At 37.6% G+C, this 13,905-nt stretch overlaps 1 protein-coding gene across 1 annotated transcript in view; it reads right to left on the bottom strand.

The window, feature by feature from the left end:
* Positions 1–1,186: 1,186 nt before the first annotated feature.
* Positions 1,187–13,905, bottom strand: part of pcsk1 (proprotein convertase subtilisin/kexin type 1) — a 79,896-nt gene continuing 67,177 nt past the window's right edge. Inside the window, exons 12-14 of the mRNA XM_043709690.2 lie at positions 13,446–13,579; positions 4,566–4,727; positions 1,187–2,981 (exon numbers count right to left, since the gene is read on the bottom strand). Coding sequence (XP_043565625.2) covers positions 2,604–2,981; positions 4,566–4,727; positions 13,446–13,579 — 674 coding nt within the window. The 3' untranslated portion in view covers positions 1,187–2,603. The remainder of the gene's footprint in view (positions 2,982–4,565; positions 4,728–13,445; positions 13,580–13,905) is intronic.

The raw sequence follows: 13,905 nt of genomic DNA, 5'->3' as shown, positions 1-13,905 counted from the left end.
CTGCCAAAGGAAGTGAAAGTTCAAGGTCTCTCACAAAGGAGCACTTCTATTTTAGCTAACAGGCAAGGGAAGTCAATTCTTTATTCACTACTATTCTCCGACATATAATCTTATTCTTTACCCATCTTTTGACAAGATAAATAGATCAATATGTTTTTTACATACATCTGTCTGATCTTTGTGTGTGCTTGTGAACATTTTTTTCATAGATTCATAGAATCCTTACAGTTCTTGCAAGAAATTTATTTTAGCAAATATGTACACATATCCATGAATATTGCTTTCACTGACTATAGTCTGTCATGCTGTAGAGCATACCAGCAACTGACCCACAACTTTCATTTTTAAACTCTGTTTTCCTTCTGCAAGAAGGACATGCCCTGAGATGTGGTCTAAATGTCCTTACTCATCTCGGCTGCTAAATAAGTTACCTGAACACCATCTGCTGTCAGCTACTAACGTACTGTGCTGGTTGATAAATTTGCTGTTCTGCTGGAAATTTTTAGTCAACATTTTATGTCAAAACTACTTCAAGTAACCATCTGTCCCAACAGTAACCTTCCACCATTTTATCTCCTAGCTTGCTAAAGTGTTATGGATGGTGCATATCTAATATAATGAGCTGCTTTAATTTCATCATGGAAATAAAAGGAATTTTGAATATTCAGAGTAAAACTGGGTCCAGCAAGAAACTTTGAGAAATTTAGAAACTGATTGAAGACATAAATAGTTCTAGACTGACAAAATCTGACATTTGCAAAGATGCTCTAGTGGTTTGGTTGGGTTTCTTTTTATTCCTCTATGAAGTTATACTTATTGTAAACCTTCTTCTGGAAAACCAGCAAAACCACTTCTCACTTAGTATCTTGATTATTTCATCTCATATTTCATGGACCAGTCAAATGTGATATCCAGGTTATTCAATTAAGACAATATAAAATGAATTATGTGCTTATTAAGGCAATGGCTGTTGGTGCTGAATTTTGAAACAAATTCCATATTTGGTCTCCAGAGTCAGTAATCAAACATTTACTGATCAGCACTGTAGCAACGTAAATAGGCATGATTTGGAGTTGGTGGTGTTGGTCTGGGATGTACAAAGTTAAAAATCACACAACACCAGGTTATAGTCCAACAGGTTTATTTGGAAGCAGTAACTTTTGGAACGCTGCTCCTTCATCAAGTGGTTATCGGTATACTCCACAACCAGCTGATGAAGGAACAGCGCTCTGAAAGCTAGTGCTTCCAAATAAATCTGTTGGACTATAACCTGGTGTTGTGTGATTTTTAACAATGTAAATAGGAACTAACTTTAGATCTAAGATGTGTCTGAATCTCAACCTCACTGCAGTGAAGCATTTCAATTGTAATTACAATGTTTTGATAGCTTTGTGTTAGCTAACTTGGATAATATCAATTACTGCCACAGAGTATGGAGGATTATACTAGTTCCTTAAACAGTATTTGGGACTGACAATTCATTTTACGTAGAACCTTCCAACAGAAAAGAGAGAAGAGAAAGAAAATTATTTTCCCATCAGTTTAGATTTTGACTCCAAGTTACAGATGTGTGAAGGTACTGTGCCAACTGGTTGAGCAATCCAATTGTAGTTTTAACAACAGAAACACTTGTTATGTTAGCAGACATTTGTACATTGGCACATAAAAATGAATTCTGTTGAATGTGTAAATGATTTTCACCTCAAACGAGTTAGAATATTCATGAATGTTAAAATATCACTTCTTAATCAATGATATTTGGTGCTGTCTAGCTCGTATATGTACTGATTCCAATTTTTCCTTGAATTATAATGTAGTTTCTACTCATGCCCAAAGTTGGTTTGTGGCCTACATCAAACTGTGAATCTTTCTTAAATTTACATCCATTGCTCTAATTTTGGAAAATTGGAAGATTTTATCTCCATTGAGACTGAATACTTCATGATTAAGACACACCTTTCTTGTTTAGTGAACAGCTGAATTAAAATTCACTCTAACAGCAGATCACTAGATCAAAACAGTAAATTACTCAGGGACTTGGCCATTTGGTTGGAACTCAGTGATGCAAACAACAAAAATCATGGCCAAGACAAATGACAGTTGCTTTTATGATAAAGTATTTTGTGTAAAAATTATATTAAATTGTCAAGCTTTCCACATCATCAAACAATTAATCAAGTAAGCAACAATTTTGTGAAACTAGGGCTAATTAATCTGTGCACTCATTAGCAAAATAAATCCTTTGTTAACAAAAAATCTATGATAAAGATCTTATAAAGTATTAATGATTTGCTTATAAACAACTAACTGATAGGTTGGATTCTATTGGACTATATTTTACTGGTATCATGCTTCTGATCTTTGGATGTGGTCTTAATATTTGTTTCAGGTCCAAAGCCTGCATTTTTGTACCATGAAACAACATAATCACACAATACTTGATGGACATTATGAAAATTATAGACCATCTATAAATAAATAATGAAAATATAGTTTAAATGTTTTGTCAAGATTATTTCTTGTCAAATTCATTTACTTCTTTACACAGAATCACAGATATACCAAGACAATACTTAACACAAAACCTGCCCACAACCAAATAATTATTGGCTCTCTGCCAGTATCTCTAATAAAGCTTGAAGCAATCTATCATCTCCATGCGTAATAGATTTGGTATCATAAAGCTGGTCACTGTATTCATTTAATTCACTGTCCTCCAAGTCTTTCAAATAGGCCTGTTTGTTTAATTTTCCAGTGGCTTGATAGAAGTTCTGACTAGGTAATTTCAAATCATCATGGGACCTACTGCGATGGAAAAATTGCAGAGCTCTATTATCTTGATTTTGTTGGTCGTATGGCTTTTGAGCAGAAGTAGCGTGTAAGGCCGCTTCTTCTTTAGTGTCTTCTATGTTTACATTTTCTTTGCTGGTGTTCCCCTTTCTGTATGGATTTCTAGGATCAATGTCCCTGAAAATGTCATCCTGCAACAGCAAAATGGAGAATGCTAAATACTGCAACTACTTACTTCAAACTTATTCAATCGACATAAGCATTTATTCAGTAGACTCAAATAAATTTGCATGAATACATTTTTCAAATAGTATTATAAGATTTTTAATATTCCTCTGAACAGGCAAGTACAACTTCTATTTAGCAGCTCCTTAATATTGTGCAAGAGTGCCACCTAATTAATAGATTCAAATTCTGTAGGAGTCCTAGTAATTGAGAGCTAAACTGAGATATAACAACTAGCTACCATTTACGTAAGGAAATAATTATAAATTGTTCAATGGAAAATCATGGGTAATGCATATACAAATTATTGGTATGAATTCCAGGTGGGGTTATGTGTCACAAAAAAAATTCCTTAAAAAAAACACTAAAAATATTTCACAAATCTGTTGCAAAAGACGATATCCAATCATAGTATAGTTGTAATGACTTTGTGCTAATGCATTATACAAGGTCCTGATGGAATGGACAGCAATCACTAATTCTTAATTAAAGTATCAGAGTTAAATGATTTAGGTGCACTTAGACCATATAATTTTCCATAGGGTCCTCCAATTTTTTTGCGATAAAAGCATTAGAGAGATAGTGGATGTATTTATTTTACATGAATCCTTAGACTGTAGAAAATGTCCCAGAGGATTAGAAAACTGCCAATGTACCTCCTTAGTTCCAAAAAGGAATGAGACAAAAAACATGTAGGGCAATTAATATAATATCTATCATTAGGAAAATGCTAGTGTCTGGTATAAAGGGTGTAATAGAAAAACTTAGCAATACATAATAAAATCAAGCAGAGTCAACATTGAAAAGGAAATCATGACTGACAAATTGAACAGAATTCTTTGAGGAATGGAAACATTTAACATTCTTAAAGGGCTTGACAGAGGAGATACTGATAGGTTGCTTCCCTTGTTGGAAAGTCTAAGACCCAGGGACATGATCTGAGAGTAAGGGACTGCCATTTAAGACAGAGATGAAGAGGAATCTTTCCTCTTAGAAGGTAGCCAATCTGTGGACTTCTGTACTACAGAGGGCTGTTGAGGCTAGGTCACTAAGTATACTCAAGGCTAAATAGTGGAATCAAGGGTTAGGGAAATAATGGAGGAAAGTGGAGTTAAAGATTATTAGATCAGCATGATCTCATTGAATGGTAGAGCAGACTTGATTGGTTGAATGGTCTATTGCTGTTCTTATGCCTTATGGTTTTATGGGACTCTACGTAGTTAGAAGATGAAATGAACTCCCTGTTAGAAATGATGGGATTTAAAGTGCTCAATGATCAGCTTTTCGATAATGCTACTAAAATATCCAGAGAACCATGGAATTCTATGATACAGAAGAAGGACATTTGGGGCTGCTGGCCCTTTGAAAAAGCTCTCCTCCTGACATTCCTAGTCCATAACATTACAGCAGTTAAGTTGTTATGATTTTGATTGGTCATATTTAGATGTCAGAACTTGCTGTACAAAAATCATTCCCTGCAATTGTTTTATTCAAGATTTTAAAAGTACTTCATTAGAAAACTAATCTCATTCTCACGGTATACTATTTACCTCTATAAGGTCATCCATGGTTTCTACACCTCTCCTGTCATTCTGAACAGCATTATAAGGAGTGTATACCCTTGGCTTCTGCATGTGCTCTGGTTTGGTGGAGGTACCATGTAAAATTAATTTCCAGTCAATGATTTCGCCTTTGTTTTCCATTCTTCCAGACTTGACAGATCAATATGCATGGTTTCAAAAAGAAAATTGCATTTTAACAGTATTAATAAAAATATTCTCACATCCATCTATTCATGAAACATAAAATTCTACAGTCCATATACAGATATCACCGATAGACATGCAGATCAAAGGATACAGGTCTTGTTTAAGTAAAATAGTTTATTTGCTGTTATGGTTCAATCAATATGATATTCAAATAATTGATGTAAATTTTTCCTTCAACTTAATGTTTGTTACCTGATCATACACACCTGGACACTGCAGAAAATTTCAGGAAAGATTTAACCATAAAACATACACACAATATAACAGAGGTCACATTTATGTTTGGAATGAGGATCTTTTTATTGCTATAAATTGTTACTGTGTTAAAGATGCAGTATGAAAGCAAGTTATTGCTGTCCTTTCTCATGGTGAAGTTTGAAAAATTGCCAAAACTTACCACAGTTTGACTCAGTCAAAGTGTGTGGTGCTGGAAAAGCACAGCCGGTCAGGCAGCATCTGAGGAGCAGGAGAATCGATGTTTAGGGGATAAGCTCTTCATCAGCCCTTCCTGATGAAGGGCTTATACCCAAAACATTGATTCTCCTGCTCCTCTGAGGCTGCCTGACCAGCTGTGCTTTTCCAGCACCACACTCTTCGACTCTGATCTCTAGCATGTGCAGTCCTCACTTCCTCCTACATGATTTGACTCACACAAACATCGTCAACCTTACAAAATATCACTTCACAAAATTGATGTTGCAGTGTACAACTATAAGATTGTTGATTTATTCCACTCACACCCAGATTTCAGCTATGATGGAAAGTCTCTACATTGTGATGAAAAGTGTTCTAAGTCCTATTCCTGAATGATTCATTTCCAATTTTTAAGGAGTTGGTTTGAGCTGGTCCAGGCTTCAAACACCTGCAGTTCATATAAATAACTGCTCATTTAAATGATCAGCTCTCTCCATTTATATCTCATTTTGACATCTCTACTACCTGGAAACAAAATTACGCAGAGATGACATAGTCAGAGCTGGTTAAGGAACTCTCCAACTGTCCAAGAACTTTCAAATTATTAAATAAATCAAACCTTCAAAGGACTCTCAAACTCTCAGATTGCCAAGGGATTAACCATTAGCTTGATGACTTCTATTACTGGACTAATGCCGCTTGACTGATTTCACAAGGATACATTATCATAGTGAGGTAACTTTCGTTTTAGTTTGATTGACAGCTACAAGTTTTTTGGACACTATAAGGTGTTTTGATGGTATAGAAATGTACTGTACCTTTAAGAGAATGAAGGACTTGGCAAGTACACTGAGTGCTGAAGAATTTACAAAGTAACATTTGATTCAGAATAAACAGCACTTGCTGAGTTGCAATGAGACAAAAACACAAATTTGAATTCGGCCAATCAATTTAAATTATACTCAAAAAAATACCAAATTCCAATCTAGTTTGAATTGAGTATATTGACAACCTTAAAAGCCAGTGACACAATCAGATGCTTTGTGGGTATAAGACCGGGGAAAATTGAATAGCTGAGAGGAGAACTGCCAAGCCTAACATGTACCAGACTGCTTGAAAAAAATATCTCTCTTAAAAGTATCTTTTTGATCAGTTACTTGTGGCGCAGAAACTTCTATCAAGGAGAAAAGAAGACTCAGGTGCCTGATTTTGAGATAAGAAGTGTTATTTTATAAATCTTAATGGGAGCTTTATCAGACTAGTATTATAGAAGGAAAGGTAGAAGATAGATTAGAAAAAGAAATTATAAACAGTGGTTAGTTGATTATTCTCTGTTATACTTTAAGAAATAAAATTGTTAATTTTTACTTTACATAGTTCTTGGCCACTTGAATTTTTATAGATTACTGCATGGGATAAATCTTTGTGTTGCTGGTTTTAAATTAACAGGAGAGTTTACCCCATGTCATAACAGTTTGCGGCTTGGGTCCATGATTTGAACTGGTACAGACAGGTTTGAATAGATATGGGGGGTACAAAAAGCCCCAGCAAATTTAAACGCTTGTAGGTTAGTGTCCTAGATCTTTAAATAAAACGCAAGTGAGACAATTTGTTTAATTTTGGTGACTTGGGGTTGTTTAAAGTAAAAGTGAGAAAAATGAATCTTAAAATTGCAAAAAGGTTCTGGGATTTGAAGATGATTCTCAAATTTGCCAAGGGAATTCAGAAGGAAAGAAAAAGGCCATACTTTTAGAATTAGCAAATAAGTTAGATTTAGGTTTAACCAAGGACAAAAGTAAAGCTGAAATTGTAAAGGGGTTACTCAAACAGTTGGGTGTGTCAGAGAAACAGACAAGTGCAATAGAGGTAGAAAAACTTAAATTACAATGGAGGAAAATGGTATCAGAAGATAATCCGAGAGAGAAAGTGGAAAGAGAGAGAGAGACAAATTTCTTAGCTGAGCACAGAGAGAGAAGAAAGGGAGAGAGAAAGAGAGAGAGAAGAGAGAGATAGGAAAAAGAAAAAGAGAGAAGGTTCTTAGCTGAGCAAAAAAGAGAGAGAACTTGAATTTGAGAAGTTACGACTTAGCAAAGTCAAGTTAACAGGACAGAGATTAAAAAAGTAGTGATATATATAAATATGTCAAAACTCTGCCACTCTGATGAGAAGGATGTTGAAGCCTTCTTTATTTTATTTGAAAAATTGGCTAGGCAGATGGAGTGTCTGAGGATTTATTAGTAATGCTAGTTCAGACTAAACTGGTAGGCAGAACTAGTAAGGTATTTACTGTGCTGTCAGATGAGGGGTCAAGAGATTATGAAGAGGTTAAACAGGCTATTTTAAGTGCTTGTGAATTGGTATCAGAAGCATATAGACAGCGGTTCAGAAATGCCATAGAAGGAACCAGATCAGACTTATGTTGAGTTTTAAAGAAATTAAACATGGTCATTTTGATAGATGGGTGCATGCTTAAAAAATAGATAAGATCTTTGAGGCTCTACGAGAGATTATTCTACTGGAGGAGTTCAAGAACTCACTTTCAAAGATAAAGAATTCATGTGGAGGAACAGAAAGTTCAGGAAGTAATCTATAAAAATTCAAGTGGCCAAGAACTATGTAAAGTAAAAATTAACAATTTTATTTCTTAAAGTATAACAGAGAATAATTAACTAACCACTATTTATAATTTCTTTTTCTAATCTATCTTCTACCTTTCCTTCTATAATACTAGTCTGATAAAGCTCCCATTAAGATTTATAAAATAACACTTCTTATCTCAAAGTGATGGGCAGCAGAATTAGCAGATGAATACATGTTGGTGCATAAGACAAGCTTCCGGCCAGAATTTCGTCTTGTGAGAAGGTGAGAAGTTGGGAGAAGGGAAGATCCTACACTACGAAACCAAGAGTAGAGAGCACTGGCAAGAATTTACTACAGGATAAAGAAGAAGCCATAGAAGATGGAAAGGACGTAAAAGGCCTCAGGTGTTTCCACTGTGGTAAAGTGGGACATGTAAAGTCACAGTGCTGGCCGTTAAAGAAAGGCACTGTGGGAAAAGATGTGATAAAAGAAGCTAAACCAGTGGCATTAATGAAGGTAGTAAAGGAGACCCCAAGAAGAGCCGAGGAGCTGCAGGAGAGTGCACAGCCTGGGCAGGGACTGGGTATGGACTTAGTACCTGATCTCTACAAAGAATTCACCTTGTGGGTAAAGTTTACTCAGAAAGAACAGGAGGAGAAGGACAAGAAGTTATAATTTTGGGAGATACAGGATCTGACCAGTCGCTAATAGTGAGAGATGAGCAAATATGCACTCTTTTTGATCTGTTACCGAGAGTGTGGTAATTTGTGGGATAGATGGACAGAAATTTAGCGTTCCCTATGCAAGATCAGGTTGGAGTGCCAACTTACGACTGGGGAAGTTACAGTGGGAGTGATTGAAAGAATGTCAGTTCCAGGAATTCAGTTTGTTCTTGGGAATGATTTGGCAGCGTCCAAGGTGGGAGTGACACCCCTGTTGTGGAGAAGCCCAAGGAAGACCAAGAAACTCAGGAGTTAAAACAGAAATATCCTGGTATTTTCCTAGACTGGGTGGTAACCAGATCCCAATAGCATAAGTCACAGCACAAAGTGAAAAGTAAAGAGAAAGGTGAAGGAACCGAGGTTCAGTTAGCAGATATGTAATCATGCAGGAAACGTCTGGGAGGCAGAGGGTCAGACAGAAGAGTTTAGTCCTGAAAGGCGAAGCAACTTGCAACAGCAAGACAAAACGATACAAGGTTAGAATGGTACGATGGCTCTGTGGCTATCACTGCTGCCTCACAGCACCAGGAACCCAAGTTTGATTCCAGCCTCGGGTGACTGTGTGGAATTTGCACATTCTCCCTGTGTCTGCATGGGTTTCCCCTGGATGCTCCAGTTTCCTCCCACAATCCAAGGATGGCAGTTTAGGTGAATTGGACATGCTAAATTGCCCCATAGTGTTCATGGATGTGTAGGTTAGGTGCATTAGTGAGGGCTAAATGTAGGGGAATGGGTCTGGGTGGGATACTCTTCGGAGGGTCGGTGTGGGCTCGTTGGGCTGAAGGGCCTCTTTCTACACTGTAGGATTAAAAAAATATATATTTATGTGTGTGAATGCAAAGTCTGAAAAGGAGGCAGAAAATATTCTGGAGTGTTATTATCTGAAAGATAGAATCTTAAGGTGGAAATGGAGATCACGGCAGGTTGGTGCAGAGGAGAAATGGGCTGAAGTGCACTAGATTATGTTGCCGGTAGCATACAGACAGGAAATGTTACTGGTAGCACATGAACTATCTGTAGGAGGTCACCTATGGGTATGAAAGACCCAGGCTAAGGTACAAAAACATTTTTATTAGCCTGGAATGCACAAGGATGTGGTTGACTTTTGCCGTACATGTCATACATGTCAAATGATAGGTAAGCCACAGGCAGTAATAAAACGAACACCTTTGTTGCCAATTCCTGCATTTGAAGAACCGTTCATGCGGGCTATAATTGATTACGTCCCCTCCCGAGAAGTAAAAGTGGAAACCAGTACTTGTTAATCATAATGGATGTGTCTACCAGATTTCCGGAGGCAATCCCATGACGGAGTATCAAGGCAAGAAGGGTAGTAGAGGAGTTAGTAACTTTCTTCATACGGTATGGGCTACCCAGAGAAATTCTGTCGGACCAAGGGTCAAATTTTACTACTTGGCTGTTTAAGGAGGTTATGGATAGCTTCGGTATATGACACTTTAAATCAGCATGTATCATCCTGAAGGAGAAAGTGAGGACTGCAAATGATGGAGATCAGAGCTGAAAATGTGTTGCTGGAAAAGTGCAGCAGGTCAGGCAGCATCCAAGGAGCAGGAGAATCGATGTTTCGGGCATGAGCCCTTCTTCAGGAATGGCTCATTCCTGAAGAAGGGCTCATGCCCGAAACGTCATTGTCCTGCTCCTTGGATGCTGTCTGACCTGCTGCGCTTTTCCAGCAACACATTTTCAGCTCTGTATCACCCTGAATCCCAGGGAGCTTTAGAGAGGTGTCATCAGACCTTGAAGATCATGTTGAGAGCACGCTGTCAAGACTACCCGAATGACTGGGATAAAGGTATCCCAATCATTTTGTTTACCATTAGACATACCCCAAATGAATCTACGCAGTTTACTCCCTTTGAGTTAATATTTGGGCATGAAATGAGAAGCCCTTTGAAATTAATTAAAGAAAAATTGACAGGACCAAAGTCAGAGATCTCGCACTTGGATTATGTATTGGAGGTGAGGGAGTGATTAAATAGAGTAGGTGAGTTAGCTAAACAGCACCTAAAGAGGGCACAGTGTAGAATGAAGCAGATTGCAGATAAAATCTCTGAGGCTTGGACGTTTTCCCAAGGGGATAAGGTGATAGCACTGTTACCAGTGATAGGAGATCCCTTCAAAGCCAAGTTTAGTAGTCCCTATTAAATTGAGAAAAAGTTGAGTCAGGTGAACTATCTAGTAAAGATGCCAGATAGAAAAAAAAAGGTATGTCATTTGAACATATTGAAACCATTTTACACTAGAGAGGAAGAACTGGAGAAACAGTGTTAGTTACTGCCCCTCAGAGTGAGGAATCAAATCCAGATGATATGGATTTTGATGTGCTTCAAAATAGATTTTAAAAAATGAAGAAATCCTTGAGGAGTGGGATAGGTTGGTAAGCTATCTGTCTAAGGAGCATTGAACACAGTTGAAAGATTTGTTACTACAGTATAAGGACATATTTAAGAATTAGATGGGGAGGACTAATGCTATTGCACATGAAGCAGACGTGGGGAATACGGCTCAGATATAACAACACCCCTATTGGCTTAATCCTTTCAAAGCCAGACAGGTCCAGATGGAGGTGGAGGCCATGATCAATGAGCCAGAGCGAGTGGAGTTCACCGATTGTCTTCGTTCCCAAACCGGACTGGACTCAACGATTCTGCGTGGATTATCGGAAGGTCAACGTTGTTATGAAATCGGATTCATATCCAATTCCTAGATTGGAGGACTATATCAAGAAACTCGAGCAAGCCAGTTACATCACCAAGTTGGACCTAATACGTGGTTACTCACAGATACCTTTATCAGAGTCGGCGAAAGAAATTTATGAGTTTGTAACTTCTGAGTTTGGACTATATCAGTTTAAAGTGATGCCCTTTGGAATGAAGAGTGCCCCTGCCACATTCCAAAGACTCATGAGTAGAGTTGTGGCTGGGTTAACAAACTGGGCAGTCTATTTGGATGATGTATGATCTTTACTAAGTCCTGGAAAGATCACATAGTACAATTGGCAGAGCTCTTTGAATGACTACGAGAAGCAAAACTGGTGATAAACTTAAATAAAATGGAATTCGCAAAAGCAGAGGTGATATTCTTGGGACAGAACATTGGTCATGGAAAGTTGACCCCAAGGAATGCAAGCCAAAGGCTCTCGAGTAACCTCCATGACCAACCTCGAAGAAAGAGGTGCTTCGATTCTTAGGACTCAGTGGATTCTATTGGAAGTTTGTTCCAAACTTTAGCAGTGTCGTGGCACATATCCAAGGATAGTAGCCTCTATTACTTTGATTTGCCTGGCTTACCTCCCAAGGAGCCCCATCACCCCCAGATCGAAAAGCTAACTTGCTTTGCCAGTTTTCCTGTGTTTGATCTGTGGACCTCGGAGATGTCCCATCTCTGAGCTCCCAAGAAATGAAAATCAGGGCATCAGTCTCAGCTGGGTATCTTTGTAATACTTTGTACAGAGAACAGTCATTTCTCCATAGAGAGTACAGACAATTAACTTTGCTATTGTACATTTGCTCTTACAGATCTCCTACAAACTATATATAAGCTAAGTGAAATAAACTGTAGGACAAGGAAATGGAATTGCAATCAGCAAGGGCTATAGGCATGTTGCTGACAATTTGTTATGGAACACTGCAGTCAGAAAATGTTAATGAAATAAGAATGACAAATAAATTGGGTTTCATTCATGTAATATGAATTTATAAATACTTAACACCAATTTGGCATTGTAAATGAAATATAGTATAGCCTTTTTATTCAGAATGAATTCCCATGTTGCTGTTTCACTCACTTGCTGTAATTTAAAATGAAAGGCTGCAAGAACCCCAAAAGAATTGGTCAAGACAATAAATGCTCACCGGGCCAGCAATATTCATAACTCAAGAACAATTAATTACATAAATAAATAGACAGTGAAGTGTAAGAGGTCATTTTGAGATAATATTATAAGCTTTGATAATAATAACAAGACCAAATTACAGGAATTACATGATTGCTCATGGTTGGATTACATGTTTTACCTTAAAGAACAATTTTCTGACTTTTCTATCCTCATTGGGAACCTTATCCTTTAACAATACAGACTGAAAATTCAGGTCCATATATGATTCTCAAGCTATTTTAAAAAATACAAATGCAGTGTGCTCTGAACTCTCTTAAGTATACTTTCAAAGATTAAGTTTTCTTGTTCAGATTGTGAAATTAGAAAATTACTTCTTCGTTACAGTGGTTAGCACTGCTGCCTCACAGCGCCAAAGACCCGGGTTCAATTCCCGCCTCAGGCAACTGTCTGTGTGGAGTTTGCACATTCTCCCCGTGTCTGCGTGGGTTTCCTCCGGGTGCTCCGGTTTCCTCCCACAGTCCAAAAATGTGCAGGTTAGGTGAATTGGCCATGCTAAATTGCCCATAGTGGTAGATGTAGGGGAATGGGTCTGGGTGGGTTGCTCTTCAGCGGATCGGTGTGGACTTGTTGGGCCGAAGGACCTGTTTCCACACTGTAAGTCATCTAATCTAATCTAGTCTTACCTGTTATTTAGTATGATATATTGATCTTAGGATCTCTTACCGTTTAATACTATATCCTGAAAAATACCATGCACTTCTATGACACAATTACTGTAAGATTATCAAAAAATCATTTACAATAGAATACAATGAAATTTCCAGTGCATTCATCATTTAAAGAATCATTCAAATGAGACGTCTTATATTGTCTATCTATCTGTTGTTGATTTCACTCAACTTAACGAAGCACCATATCATAAGTGATATATCTGCATAAGTGATATATCTGCAATTATAGGTAAAGTACTTGTACTTTTTAAACATTATTTATTCACTTCTAATCCCTCTGATTACTATTATCAAAATCTGTGGATATGTTCAGTGTTCTACAATATAAGTCACAGCAACAATTAGTAACACTTACCACATCAGTAATCCTTAACAGCCATGTACCCACTGGATCCTCTCCCCAGGTATGCACTGACATAAAGGCCCAGTTCTTAAAACCATTTGGTGATGAGTCCCTTTCACGCTCCGCTAAGAGCACAGTGTTGGTTCCTGTGGTCAACAAAACAGGGTACTGTTACGGACTGTCTGGGCTGAAGTTTTGGGTCCTGCCAAATTGGGAACAGAGGCAGCTGAGTTACAAATTCATGAAACTGATCAGTATCTTGTTTCCCAAATAAATTTGCAGCATAGCCATTTTGGCAATATGCTTTAGGGCTTGGCAAAGCCACATAGGAATCTCAGCTCCATGTTCCTCTTTCCCTGTCTTATCAAGAATCTATCCAGCTCCACTTCAAATTTCCTACTTCCAGCCCCTTTTGAGGAAGAGATTTCACCTTTTCTCTGTCTTAAATGGGCAACTGCTTCTTTTGAAATAG

This window comes from Chiloscyllium plagiosum, unplaced genomic scaffold, assembly GCF_037043375.1.
Source record: "Chiloscyllium plagiosum isolate Xiang-an unplaced genomic scaffold, Cpla_swu_hap1 HiC_scaffold_2, whole genome shotgun sequence".
NCBI lineage: Eukaryota > Metazoa > Chordata > Chondrichthyes > Orectolobiformes > Hemiscylliidae > Chiloscyllium > Chiloscyllium plagiosum.
The sequence above is the reverse complement of the archived record's forward strand: the minus strand, read 5'-3'. Positions and strand labels throughout refer to the sequence as shown.